Here is a 13,852-nt window from a genome sequence, read left to right as displayed (position 1 = left end):
CGTGGAATGATCTTTAACAGTGTGGAAATGGAGATCTACGTCGCCGGTGAGGCTCAGCTGCCGCCGGGCTTCCGATTTCACCCCACCGACGAAGAACTCATCATGCATTACCTCCTCAAGAAAGTGCTCGACGGCAACTTCGCCGGCCGCGCCATCGCCGAGATCGACCTCAACAAATGCGAGCCGTGGGAGCTCCCTGGTTCGATCTTTTCGCTCTTCTCTTTGAATCAATCGGCGAGAATCGTGATTGAATTGGGCGTTAAATTAATTGCAGAGAAGGCGAAGATGGGGGAGAAGGAATGGTACTTCTTTAGCCTTCGCGACCGGAAGTACCCCACCGGACTGCGGACTAACCGAGCCACAGACGCCGGTTACTGGAAGGCGACGGGGAAGGACCGTGAAATCTACAGCTCGAAGACGATGTCGCTGGTGGGGATGAAGAAGACGCTGGTGTTCTACAGAGGCAGAGCTCCAAAGGGGGAGAAGACCAACTGGGTCATGCACGAATACAGGCTCGAAGGCAAGTTCGCCTACCATTTCTTGTCGGGATCTTCCAAGGTGAGAACGAAAGATGCGATTTCGATTTTATTTTATGCTCGAGTCGCGCGTGGATCTTCTGACGATATTTTTGTTGAAAGAATCGATTTTGATCAGAATTGAGTGTCGTGCAGGACGAGTGGGTGGTTTCCCGCGTGTTTCAGAAGTGCGGCGGCGGCGGCGGCGGAAGCGGCGGGAAGAAGGCCCGCCTCGCGCTCGCCGACGGGGGATGCGGAATGAAGGGCCCTGACCGCGAGAGCTTCGGCTCCTATGACAGCGCCGCTGAGAGGGAGGCGGCGCCCGTGCCCTGCTTCTCCACCACCATCTCCGCCGCCGCAACCGGCATGGGCCTCCACTTCCCACCGCCTTCTTCCGCGATTCCTCCGGCGAGCTCCCCAAGCCTCAGGTTACTGCAGAGGAAGCTTTACCTGCCGGTCTTCTTCTCCGATGCGACCGCACCGATGGCGGTGGAGGCGCCGCAGTCAGCAATCGCGGGGACTGAATTCGATCGGGCGGCGCAGACTGAATTCGATCGCGCGTCGCAGGCTGGCGCGGCGGTGCGCGCCCACACGATGGCGGTAGGGTCCACAGAACTAGATTGCATTTGGAGTTTCTAAAGTCAACCCGTTACAAGTAGTTGCTACGAAATCCGTTCCGCTTTGTATTCCGAAACGTTCGCTTTGTTATGTGAAATTAACGTTAATTGTTACCTGTAACTGCCGTTTAAAAGGGCGCTGCGTCAAACATTACAGCCGACTGTTACTTTCAACCGCGTGCGTAACAGCGGCTGATACCGAGAATTATGTCGTTTATTTAATATTTTCCTTACGTTTGCAACCAAAATGGATTGATACAATTTAAGAACCTTTTCGTTTTAAAACATTCAATCTTATCATCTTTCATACATTTTATATATGTAAATATCATCGTAACATAATATATTAATTGTTAAAATATTTTATCTTATTTTCAATTTGACAAATTATGCAAAAGCAGTAATCAAAGGAAAAAAGTAAGCATGTAATTAGACAGTTCATTTTTACTGTTGACTTATGAATGAAAATTAGATTAAAAAATAAAATAATAATTTCATTAAAACTGTCAAGTTTCATTGAGAGTTAATGCACATAGATATACAAAGGATATTAGAAGTGAAGCACCAATTTATTATCAACTAGCATTTTTTGCATAAATTTTCACATAATCAACAAAAATCCATATTGTTTTCACCAAAGAAATTGACAGTCAATGGTATATTTTGGTAAAACCCAAGACCAAGATTATTCATTTTTTTGAATACAAAGGTCTAAACTCAAAAATCGTAAATATTGTGCAGCTGATATCTATCCTCACTTATTACATACAATAAGTAATCCTGATAGCTATCGTCTGCTTACAGTTGAATCAAAAATTTGCATGTAGTAAACAATAAATAGTTTCAGAGACATTTCTTAATTTCTAGTGAATGGTCTTTAATATATTAAATTTGAAGCATCTATCGTGTGGATTTACTATGAAGACTTGTCTACATTATGTTGATTGACTAGTTGTGTCTGTACTTCTTGTGAGACAGGAGAGTGTTCCAAGTATTCCATGGTGAACTCGCCCTTGCCCTGCCGAAACAATTGTTCGGAAAAACCATTTACGAGATAGCAAACTTGTACAAGTCAGAAAGATGTGTGAGGAAAAGGAATGGCTTAATTTGCTACCTGTGTCATGGAGCGCAGGGATGTTGAATATCCAAACATGTTGTTTAGGGGTACCTGGAATGCCAAAAGGGGGTTTTCATCAGCACAGTTTGTCTACTAATCTTTGTTCGGGTAACTTATGGTTGGTAGCCAAGCATTGTATCGATATGCTATGCAAGTAAAAGCATCTGAAAACAGCAATAGCAAGAGACTCTGGTGAGGCATGATTTTATGGTTATGCTGACAAGTTTTGGGTTCTTCCTGTGGACTTAAGGTCAGAGTTCTGCTGTGTACTCAAGTGTCTACAAATTTTTTATATGAGAAACAATAAAGATATTGGAAGTCCACATGAAGAGTCAATATATCACAAAATAGAGAAAATATTGTATTTCAAGAAAATTCTAACTGTTATACTCCTAGGCATCACCATTAAACACACACATGGTCTTTAGCGTTATTGGGTTATTGTATTAATATTTAAACAAACATAAACATTAAGCTACAATACTTTATGGTTGTTTTGGCTAAAAATTAGCTTAAAAAGTAGTTTCTAGTTGCTTTTTTATTGTAATTGGTATTTGTTGGTTTAGGTTTTCCTTATCAAACCGATAAATTGAACCATGTCTACTACTATGTTCGTTGGCTTTAAAATAATTATGCACATATGGTTTCAAGGTTTAAAATATCGAACCGTGCCGGAGTTTCGGTCCCGGACTGGAACGATACAGTTTCGGTACCGTATCGTACCGTGTCGGTATAATTTCGGTATTTTTAAAATATAAAATATATTAATTAAAATTAAAAAGTTAATATAAATATTTAAAAATAAAAAATAAATTTTTTGATAATTTTATAGGATTTAATAAAGCCTATTTAAATTACCCCAAATTATAATTTTGAACTATAGCTAGGAATTGATTATTAAAATCCAATTAATACCTAAGTTTAAAAAAAAAATGATCGCGACGCGACGCGGTGCGGGCGGTTGCGCGGAGTGTCGCGGGGCCCCGGCGGCATCGTCGGCCCCGGGCGGCATCGCCGGCCCCGGGCGGCGCCTCCGTCGGCGTCGCCGGCCCCGGGCGGAGCCTCCGGCGGCGTCGCTGGCCCCAACTTTTCCCCGATCTCGGCACGCGCGGGCGAGATCGCGAGATCGCGACCCTCCGGACGCGGCCGTGTGGTCTCGTGACCCCTCCGGCGCCGCCGCCGGGGTCGCACGACCACTCCGGCGCAGTCGCCGGAGTCGCGCGACTCTGGCAGCTGGGATGGGCTGGTGCCGGGCCGTGCCGGTGCCGGTCGGCGGGCGGAACGAAAAGTTTCGCCCGTTTCGACCGGTTCGGCACGAGATTTTAAACCCTGGTTTTCAGCACAGTTATTGCGAGAATGATACAGAGCCAATGGAACCAAAGCAAAACATTATCACTATGTTATCTGATCATTCAAAGAAAGGGTTGGATTGTACATACATTGGCAACCACCACAGTATCATCGCCATCCTGGTCGTTTCCAATGATCAAACCTTTCCGCCTGTCATTCATACAAAGAGATTATATACCCACGTAAACCATTTAGAGACACCAGATCCTGCAAACACAAGTAGCTAAAATATAGTTTGAAAATCAGAAACCCACTTGTTAATATCACCAGTGACAGTGCCCTGAAATTCTGTCGGAAATTTCAACTCCACCTTCATCACTGGTTCCAATATGATAGGTCTAGCTGTAGAATAACACTATTGAGGAAATACTGTCAGAATTTTTTGGATAAAGACAGTTCTTCCTCGTGGGAAAACATAAAAGGAAAGCAAAACATTCAACCTTTCTAAATGCATATATAGCTGCCAGCTTAAATGCAAGCTCGCTCGAATCAACAGCATGTGATGCCCCGTCTGTCAAAACTATTCGGATGAATTCAACAGGATGTCCAATCAAGGAACCACTGTGGAAAGCAAGATTCATGATAAGGCTAATTATCTTTTACGTGACCATGGAATAAGGAAAATCTAGAGTTACTCACGAGTTGCAAGCTTCTCGGAAACCTTTCTCAATAGCTGGGATGAAGTTTGAGGGTATTGCTTGTCCTATAATATTGTTCTCAAATTCAAATTTTACAGGAGAATCCATTGGAAGAGGTTCAATGTACCTAAATAGACAAAGAAAGAATATTATTTCTTTTTAAGAAAAGAAGCAATAACAGCTAATAACTACATTTTTCTCAAGGCAAAAATTTGGCAATTCCTATGTTAATAATCCAGGATATGTAAAACACTTGTGGCCTGTGTAGTTCACAAAATGGAATGGATAAGGAATAAGACAATTGAACCAACCTAGATTAACTATTTTGATCCGTACAAATATTAATAGTTTTGCAATGATAAAATATTCCTGCATGAAATATTTTGTTCAACTCTAGCTCAGATGATCTATACGATCCAGTCTGCCGAACCTGAACAGCCTATTTGGCCTGACCAACAAGCCAGACTCACTCATGTCGGTCAATCGACATATTTAACCTGACCAGGCCAATTGGCCTGTCAACCTGTTCAGCCTGACAGTCTGACCAGTCTACACGGCACGATTAACTTGCCAGGACTGTCCAACCTTACCGGTTTGCCGGCATGACCAACTAGTCTGACATGTAGACCCACCAGCTCACCCAATCAAACCCAACCCACTTTGCGCATTAATATTTTGGGGAGAATTAAATACCGTAAGACCATGACTGTTTAGAATTGGAATAGATAAGAAATAGTTATTTCTAAAATAGAGTAAGGATTCCTTATGAAAACAGAATGATACTTTCATGAAAATTGGTAATTCTGAATTAATTTTGCAACCAAACATAAGAATCATTATTCCATGGAAATTGACAGGGAATTGAGATATAGCATAGCTAGATTTAGAATCTACTAAATGAGGCACCTTAGCTTCTAATAATGCAGAGTAAGACAATACTTTCATGAAAATTGGTATTCTGGATTAACTTTTGCAACCAAACATAAGAATGATTATTCCATGGAAATTGACAGTTAATTGAGATATAGCATAGCTAGATTTAGAATCTACTAAATGAGACACCTTAGCTTCTAATAATGCACAGAGTAAGACAAACCACCAAGATAATGATTTATTCTGACTTGACTATCTCTCTCTAATTAATTCAGGTGTCAGCATTTGTTTGCCAATCAAACTCATACAGTAACGAAGTGCCATTTGACAGGTGGAATATTATTTTACACAAATTAAGGCATCAAATCCACAAAACAACCAAAAGTGAATAGTGAATACCCAAAAATAATGATTATGCAACTAAGCTTACCCACACACTCGTCCATATTGACCTTGACCTCCGCTTTGTTTTTTGTGAAGATAATCAAAATCAGAACTTTGAGTAACAGTCTCCCTGAAGTTAACACGAGGCTTTCCAACTTTTGCATCGACCTTCATTCCCAGATACAAGTGAAACTTAGTTAATTTTGTTTCAAGAATCAGGAAGTATTTTCGAGATTACGAAAAACTATCTCCAGTAGTTGATTACTGGTGCATAGTAAAGAAATATATGTCCTAACACAAGTTAAATATTCTTACTTTGTATTCCCTTCGGATGCGTTCAACATAAATGTCCAAATGCAACTCTCCCATCCCAGAAATAATTGTCTGCAATGGAATGACAATAGTGTTGAGTCTTTATCCCTAAAGAGAAAAAAGATACAAGCAGCTGAAGTAACTAACTTGGCCGCTCTCAGTGTCCAATCCAACACGAAATGTAGGATCCTCTTTCTGGAATCGGTTTAAAGCTTTTGAAAACTGAAAGGAGGAGACAGTCATTAATTTTAAAATGAAAATTTCAGTAACTAAAATCAATAGCATTCAATTAATTACTTGTCCTCCAGAATCTTTTGATACAGGTGAGACAGCCAAAGACATGACTGGCTCAGGAACATTCATGGAAGTCATAGTATATCTAACTGAACCATCTGTAAAAGTATCACCTAAGGAAAAACACAAGAATGTTTTAAACTCAATAAGCAAGAATAGGCAATCATTCAATAAGGAAATTGGATAAGTTGCTGGTTAAACACATTACCTGATGCACAATCTACACCAAAGACTGCAACGATCTGCCCAGCATGGGCTTCTTGAATATCCTGCAAAGCGAAGGCCACAGATTTCATTAAGAATGATGGAATTAAAGAGCATGGTATGATTACATGCATCAATAATGCAAACAATATATACATGAATGATACTCAATTTACACACGAAATAAATATAAGAAAAAGCTAGTTAACCAACCTCCATCTCATCAGAATGCATCCTAACCAGACGAGGAACCTAAACATGGAAGATTCCTCATATTAGAGTAGGTATATATGAGAGTAAAGAGATGCAGCACAAGAAAAGGAAATTCTTTGCATGAAAATCTGAATTAAATTAATGTTCAAATGCTAAAAACAAAACAGCGACGTGTATATACAAGAACGGGCAGGAAGTTCCATGCTCAAAAAACCGTCAAACAAAACCTCGGCATACATCTAAAAGAAATAAATATATATCAACATAACAATTTATGATGAGATACTACATTGTAAAGGACAGAGATCTGCTACTTATAATCCGAAAGATTTTTTTAATCAAACCAAAAAGCTGAATGTTTTATAACTATTCTAGCATTTGTACACTAAAACTCAAAATTGAAACAACATTATCACTCATTAATCTATCATACGTTTTTACTGAAATGCTAGAAATAAGTTTTTGCCCTATAAAAAAAAACTAATCCAGGATAAGGAATATCAATATGCTAAACCTCTAAAGATACTATGGATTTCCAATTCCTAGCGACACAATAACAATGAAAAAAAACCAACAACAGCTAGTAATAGCAAAAACAGGCCTAAGTTGAGAAATTTTAGTAGAGTCTAATTCAAAAAGAGGTTTAATCTCCTAAAAGAAATTATATATCAAAATTCTTGATTACTAGTGTAGGTAAATTGATAGGTAAATATTTTCATATAACAAAAAAATATGCCCTGATGAAGCAAATGTAAAGAGAAAAGAGCAACAAAACAAGATCCAAGAAATTATGTTGACTAATAATATATAGAAATAAAAATGATGATCAAAACTCACTTTAATCTTTTTCCCTGTGTTTACATTAATCATAAAGTCACCTCTGCGAATGACACCTTCATAGATTCTGTCAAGCAAATGAATAGCATTACTAATGTTCTTTGATAAACCATTTGTGAATAAAACAGAGTAAGAAAACTAGATGGCAGAGAACAATAAACCACCCAGAATGGAGTAGTACCTCAGATAAGTCAATTGACCAAAACGACCTTCTTCCAGTTTGAAAGCTAAAGCAACAAATGGCCCAGATGGAGTCCCGGATAATAAAATCTTTAACAAAGTTCAAGAGAAACATTTGACTTTCTAAAACTGATTCTGGAATACTGAAATAAATAATGGTGTATAATTATAAAAATATAAAGCTGGTACCTTTTCTTCATCCTTGTTTTGGTCAAGGGCAAAATTTTCAACTTCAGTTGGACAAGGCAAATAATTGAGAACTCCATCTAAAAGTGGTTGTACCCCCTACGAATAGCAATCCAGAAGCTGTCTCAAATCCAAATCCCCACACAAACAAGATGAACTAAACATTGTTATTTAGATAAGAATTGCCTATAAAATTACATAAAGGCAGATCATGAACTAATAGAAACTTGACATCAGGTTATACTCCAAAACAAGTACTTTTGGCAAACTGGTATCTCAACCCAAACATCATTGTTTGATCCATCATGTTATATTGTCATTAGAAGTACAAGAAAGATATTCAACAAACATTATCGCTTAAGATATTCAGAAAAATAAGATAAAAAAGGTGTGAAATAGAAAATGATGGAAATGAAAAAAAATGACTTTATGCACCTTATTCTTGAAAGCACTTCCCATGAAGACAGGAACAAATTTGCGTGCTATTGTAGCTCTCCGAATTGCCATCTAGGATAAATAACAAAGACAAAGGATAATACCATGGTCATAATACTATTTGATAGCTACTTCAGTTACTACTGCCTTGCATGTCAATCAAATAGAAATGAGAAGGGTATGAAAACAAAACATGAACATATTTGAGTTAAACCTTGAGTTCAGCAGGAGAAATTGGTTCATCATTGAGAAAAGCTTCAGCAAGCTTATCATCTACTTCAGAAACAACTTCAATAAGTTCACGCCGCTTTTCTGCAACCAGAGCCTCCAAATGCTGTGGGATATCAGCTGTTTCAATCTTCTCACTGAGATAGTTAGTAGCAAGTGTCAAAACTAAAAAAATCCCCTTTTGTAATATTTAAGATTAAGAAAGAAAGAATATTGGAATACCCATTTGATCCATGAAAGTAATACGCTTTCAGTTCCACAAGATCCACAAGACCCTGAAATTCTTCTTCTAATCCAATGGGAAATTGTACGGCTGCACTGTGGTGGCGTAGTTTATGTCGTGCCTAAAAAGGTATTAGTACATAAGAAATCATTATATTAAACCAAATGAACACTGATGTGAAGAAAGGAAAAGAAATATTTTTTATAGATATATAAAATGATAAGACCGCGCCAAATTTATGAGAAAAATGTATTGTGACTCAAATTTAACACTTCAACAATAGGGTCCAAGATGATGAAACACAAAATGTAAAAAATCAAAATGTACAGATGGCTAGGGAATGAATAAGAGAAAACATACAACATAGGCTGGTAATGCATTGGCAGAACAAAAATTTTCTTAAAATGATAATTAAAAAAAGAAAAAATAGCAAAGGGAAGGTAAATAAATTGCCCAAGAGTGTCACAATTATATTGACTAATAAGTTGAACTTTAGATGACTAATTCATCAATTGTGTAAGCTCCAGAGACCTGATTTAACTCTAGGATGCTGGTGTCAGGGGCATCAAACACAAGCAGTTATACATAACAGAAAAATACATTGAGAAAATTTTTACAATACATGTGCATCCTGCTTTCATAGTTTGGGAAGAAGCAAATTATATGCAACATGAGCTTACATCAGCTATGCTTGTTTCCATTGGGTTAGAGACCCAGAACCATTAGATCATGACAAACAATACAAGCAAACTAGACAGCAAGCTCAGAAATCTTTTGATAAAATATGTGCAACCATCAAATGATAGTAGAGCATAAGAAAGATATACACTTTACCTGATTAAGAACCTTCCATGGATCTGCTCCCATCCGGTCTAACTTGTTGATAAATGCAACCCTTGGGACTTCATACCTTCTCATCTGACGATCAACAGTAATTGACTGACTTTGTACACCCCCAACACTACAGAGGACCAAAATAGCACCATCAAGAACGCGCAAAGCTCTTTCAACTTCAATGGTGAAATCAACATGGCCTGGTGTATCAATGATATTAACCTGCATTCCAATTCAAAAGTTCTATCAAAAATAATGTTTTTTTAAGTTACTTGAAAATCAACCAAAGATGCAAATTTTATTCGAAATAATGCTACCTGATATCCGTTCCATGTGCAGTAGGTCGCGGCCGATTGGATCGTAATTCCCTTCTCCCTCTCGAGGTCCATCGAGTCCATCTTCGCGCCCACTCCGTCCCTGCCGCGGACCTCATGGATCTCGTGAATTCTCCCCGTGTAGAAGAGCACCCGCTCCGTGAGGGTGGTTTTTCCGGAGTCGATGTGAGCCGAGATTCCGATGTTGCGCATCCGGTCCATCGCCTCCCTCCACCAAGGATCCTTTTCCTCCTTGGCACGCGCAGCGGTCGACATCGCCCGCCGATCGACGCCGTTCGTCGCACCCTCGAAGACGAGGATGGACAGCGGGCGGAGCCGGTTGCTCTGCGCGCGGCGGATGGACGAGAGGAGGCGGGTGGCGCATGGTCTCGTCATGGCAAACGGCAGCGAAGGACGGCGGCGGAGCAGAGTCGATTCAGCTAAACCCTAACCACTCGCTGTAAACCTCGCCGCCGCCTCTGCTTTCCGCCGGCCTATATCAATTTCGATCCCAACTGAAATAATAGGTGCTAATTATAAAATAGGGCTGGGCCAGGATTATCAGATTTAGCATAAAACCTGGGCTGAAAAGAATATGTAACATGAATCAAATTAAATAATTAGTTATGATTTAGAATTTCATGATATGGACTATTTAAAAAAAATAGACAGAGGATAATCAAATCAAATAGCTTTAAATAATAATTAGAGGGACCGAATGAATAGCTCAAGAGCAATCTAAAATAAGAATGATATAGCCACCGAGCTGCCCAACTCAGCTATCGCCCTTAGACATAACTGAATTGGTTATGACGCAGCAAAGTTGTAGAAAATGATAAGGGTTTGAATCCTGACAAAGTTAGGTAATACCCTCCTACGTCATGACTAACTACAATTTCTCGATTTACCTCCTCACAAATGGTCGTGGGACCGATAATAAAAAATGAAACGAAGATAAATTGTGATTCTCAATGATGATCTTAAGGGGTCCTCCATCTAAGTGCCTTGCCATTTAGAGTTGGATCCAGCTCCCTCTTGGGTTTAACATATAAACTTTTCTAAGTATATAATTTTGGGCAAGTTTTGAAACTAAATCAATGGGGAGCGGCAAAAAATTTGATTGAGCTGAACAGAGCTCATTTTAAGTCAAAAAATATAATATTTATTAATCGTCTTTGCTAGCATCAAGCTGGAAAAATATGACTATGAGAAAGTAATCTTTTATTCAATTAGTTTTATAATTTGTTGTGCATCGTATATAAAGATTTACTCTATTAAAAACTTATTAAATAAAAATAAAATATAATTAAAAAACTTTAAAATATTACATATCATTTAAGACGAGTTAAAATATAAATGAACATATTTTAATATGAAAATACATACTAGAAAGAAGTACTAAATTTTACACAATAATATTCTAAAATTAAAGAAGAAGATTATTATAAGATAGATCTATCAGAAGAAAAAAGAGATCAAAAAACAACTGAGTAGAAAAATAATCAAGTAAATAATCAAACAACTGAGTAAAAAAATAATATAGAACTCTTAATGAAATATTTAAGTAAATTATCCATAGGAAATATAATTCCAAAAAGACAATAATATATATATATATAATTCCTTATATTATTATAATGTGAGTAATATAAGGAAATAATATAGAACTAAATATTTAAGTAAATTATCCATAGGAAATATAATTATATATATATAATTTCTTATATTATTATAATGTGAGTAATATAAGGAATTATTATTGTAGGATCATTGGAAACGTTAGAAAGGGGTGAATAGCGCTTCCATTGCATTTTCATACTTTTCGATAAAGCTCCTAAAACTTTGTATATAAGGAATAGAGAGGCAACAAAAAATAATATAAGTACACGAAGATTTACTTGGTTCATAACTACAGGTTGCTACTCCAAAGCTCACAATCAAGAGATCATTTCGAACGGATAATCCACCATATAACTCTCCTTTTTACAAAGAAAAGTTAGACGCTTTACAAAAATAAGAACGGTAACACGAATATCGATTTAGAATTTAAGAATATAAATTGTGAAGCACAGTTATACCGACAAAATGTGTAGATGTTGAATTAGCTCCTCAGCATGACAATAGCGTTCTGGATAATCTTTCTTCGGGTAAACGGTGGTCATTTAGTCGCAGATAGATGCTTCAAGGGCTCTCCCTTGAGGCTCTTTTATTGAGTAATCCGGGCGTCTGGAAGCCTTTTCAGGGGCTTCTATGTTGTCCGTCGATCCACTATCGACGCTATTGACTCAGCACTTTCAGACGCTTGTATCCCTTTCTGAGCGGCTCTATGCTGATGTGAAGGTTCCGGATCAATCTTGACTCTGCAATACTTTATCTAGATCGGGGCGTCTAGAAGCTGAGGTGTCCCAACCACTGGAACTTTGTCACCTCACCGTTTTGCTAGCCCTATTCCGCTGACATCAGTCACATGGAACCACTCTGGACGCCTAGAAGTCCGATTGCCTGAATCCAGATAAGGACGCTTGGAACACAAAGTTCTAGGCTCTCCGTTCCTGCATTACAAGTTAGCGCAAAATACAATAATAACAGGAAATGAATAGTTTTAACAAACTATTTTGGCCTTGACTGATTTTCAGTGAAACTCTAGGTTAGACCGACGTTTACCGTTCCCCTTATCAGAAATGCGTTTTCACCCACTCCACTCAGAAGAATTTATCTTGTGCCAATCAAGTCCTCTAGACTTGTTGAACTTTTGCTTAGCCTCAAGCCTTGATCCCCAAGATTTCTACCGTTAGGCATCGAGTCCTCCAGACCTGTCTAGTCTTCCACCTTGTGCACTTAATCCGCTAAGTCTTCCTGCCTATTTCTCCTGATCAGGATTTCCTTATCCAATCCTCCAAATTAGGTCTTCCCATATAATTCTCCAGATTAAGTTTGCTCAGCTTCCAGTTAGGACTTCCACCGCTTAGTCATAACTAAGACTTTCCTGTACCTAGCCGCATGTAAGATACCGGAAAAATTTTGATTCTGGTATGAACAAATACGTCTCGCGAAGACGAACCAAACGAAACTTGTTTGGACCAAAACGGAGGTCGTTTGACCCCTGAACCAAGCGAACCAAACTTGGATTGGTTTGCTACAGTACCGGTTCATGTTGGATTGGGTTCGGTTCGGGTTCGGCTGATTTAGGCTGACTCGACCAGATCAGTTGGGTTAGGCTGGTTTGGGTTATTGGATCTAAACCCATTTAGTTGGGAATCCTTTAAGAAGCTACAGGAGCCGCGACTTCTGCTCCCAATCGCGATCTCGGCCTTCTCCGATCACGCGACGCCGCCACTGCTTTCTCGCCGACGCACGCACGATCGACCCCTGTTGGTGCCATCGACGCCGGAGTTGGAAGCTAGAGGAACGCCGGCGACCTAGGGCAGCGGTTGGGGGCTGGATCTTGTCGGAAAAGGTTGGATCGTAAGGTGGCTTGTGACAGCGAACCATCGGCGAATCGAGGAGGAAGGCGATAGGTATGAATCCAAGTTTGATTTCGGTTTGTACATAGATTCGATTGAGCTCTTGATTTGGGGATTTGGAAATCAGATTAGTTGGTTCTTAGTTCGGTTTGGAGCTTGATTCGTCGCTATGGTGGCAGGGCTTGCGGCGGTGGTGAACCGAGTAGAGGAAGGAGAAGCTTGTTGAGGAGGCTGAGCTGTTCGGATTGAGGAGCTTGGCTTGGCCGACGGCTTTACATTGGTTGGCTAGGGTTTATAATCGGGAGCTTGATCTTGGAGTTGGCCGGCAAAGAGATTGAGTGGATTCAGTCGGCAGCGGCTTCAACCAAGAAGAAGGAATCGGTGAAGTTGAATTGAGGTAAGAGTTGGATTTATGTTAGCTTATTCTTTCTTAGGAGCTGATTAAGTGTTATATATGTTATGGATTATGATTCGGTTGGATTAGGTTATTGATCGAATTGGGGTTAAATGGTTACTAATCTTTGAATTAGTCAAACCTTAACGAGTTAGGTTAATGTGATAGAATTAAGCTAACTTTAGTTTGATTAGGTTTTTGGATATATTCTGATATTTATGGGCAGTGATTCTAACTGCA

The 13,852-nt window shown here is 39.1% G+C and overlaps 2 protein-coding genes across 2 annotated transcripts; one reads left to right on the top strand and one right to left on the bottom strand.

Annotated features, from left to right (window-relative positions):
- Positions 1-27: 27 nt before the first annotated feature.
- On the top strand, positions 28-1,154 carry LOC141814158 (protein CUP-SHAPED COTYLEDON 2-like). The gene is made up of 3 exons (XM_074702113.1): positions 28-199; positions 275-558; positions 672-1,154. Exons 1-3 carry the CDS (start codon positions 28-30, stop codon positions 1,152-1,154), a joined length of 939 nt encoding a protein of 312 aa, XP_074558214.1.
- Positions 1,155-1,791: 637 nt separating this feature from the next.
- On the bottom strand, positions 1,792-10,234 carry LOC141814157 (elongation factor G, mitochondrial-like). Its single transcript, XM_074702112.1, has 20 exons — positions 9,758-10,234; positions 9,441-9,662; positions 8,606-8,727; positions 8,370-8,520; positions 8,156-8,227; positions 7,724-7,819; positions 7,536-7,624; positions 7,355-7,421; positions 6,518-6,556; positions 6,309-6,369; positions 6,104-6,213; positions 5,954-6,028; positions 5,810-5,878; positions 5,541-5,662; positions 4,239-4,364; positions 4,040-4,160; positions 3,854-3,954; positions 3,689-3,749; positions 2,247-2,300; positions 1,792-2,150 (listed from the first exon to the last, which is right to left on the bottom strand). Exons 1-20 carry the CDS (start codon positions 10,148-10,150, stop codon positions 2,049-2,051), a joined length of 2,253 nt encoding a protein of 750 aa, XP_074558213.1. The 5' UTR covers positions 10,151-10,234; the 3' UTR covers positions 1,792-2,048.
- Positions 10,235-13,852: the final 3,618 nt, after the last annotated feature.

The sequence above is a fragment of the Curcuma longa genome, chromosome 21, assembly GCF_044706935.1.
Source record: "Curcuma longa cultivar G26 ecotype Majalengka, Jawa Barat chromosome 21, ITB_CL_G26_1.1, whole genome shotgun sequence".
Taxonomy (NCBI): Eukaryota; Viridiplantae; Streptophyta; class Magnoliopsida; order Zingiberales; family Zingiberaceae; genus Curcuma; species Curcuma longa.
This window is presented reverse-complemented; position numbering and strand designations above follow the sequence as displayed.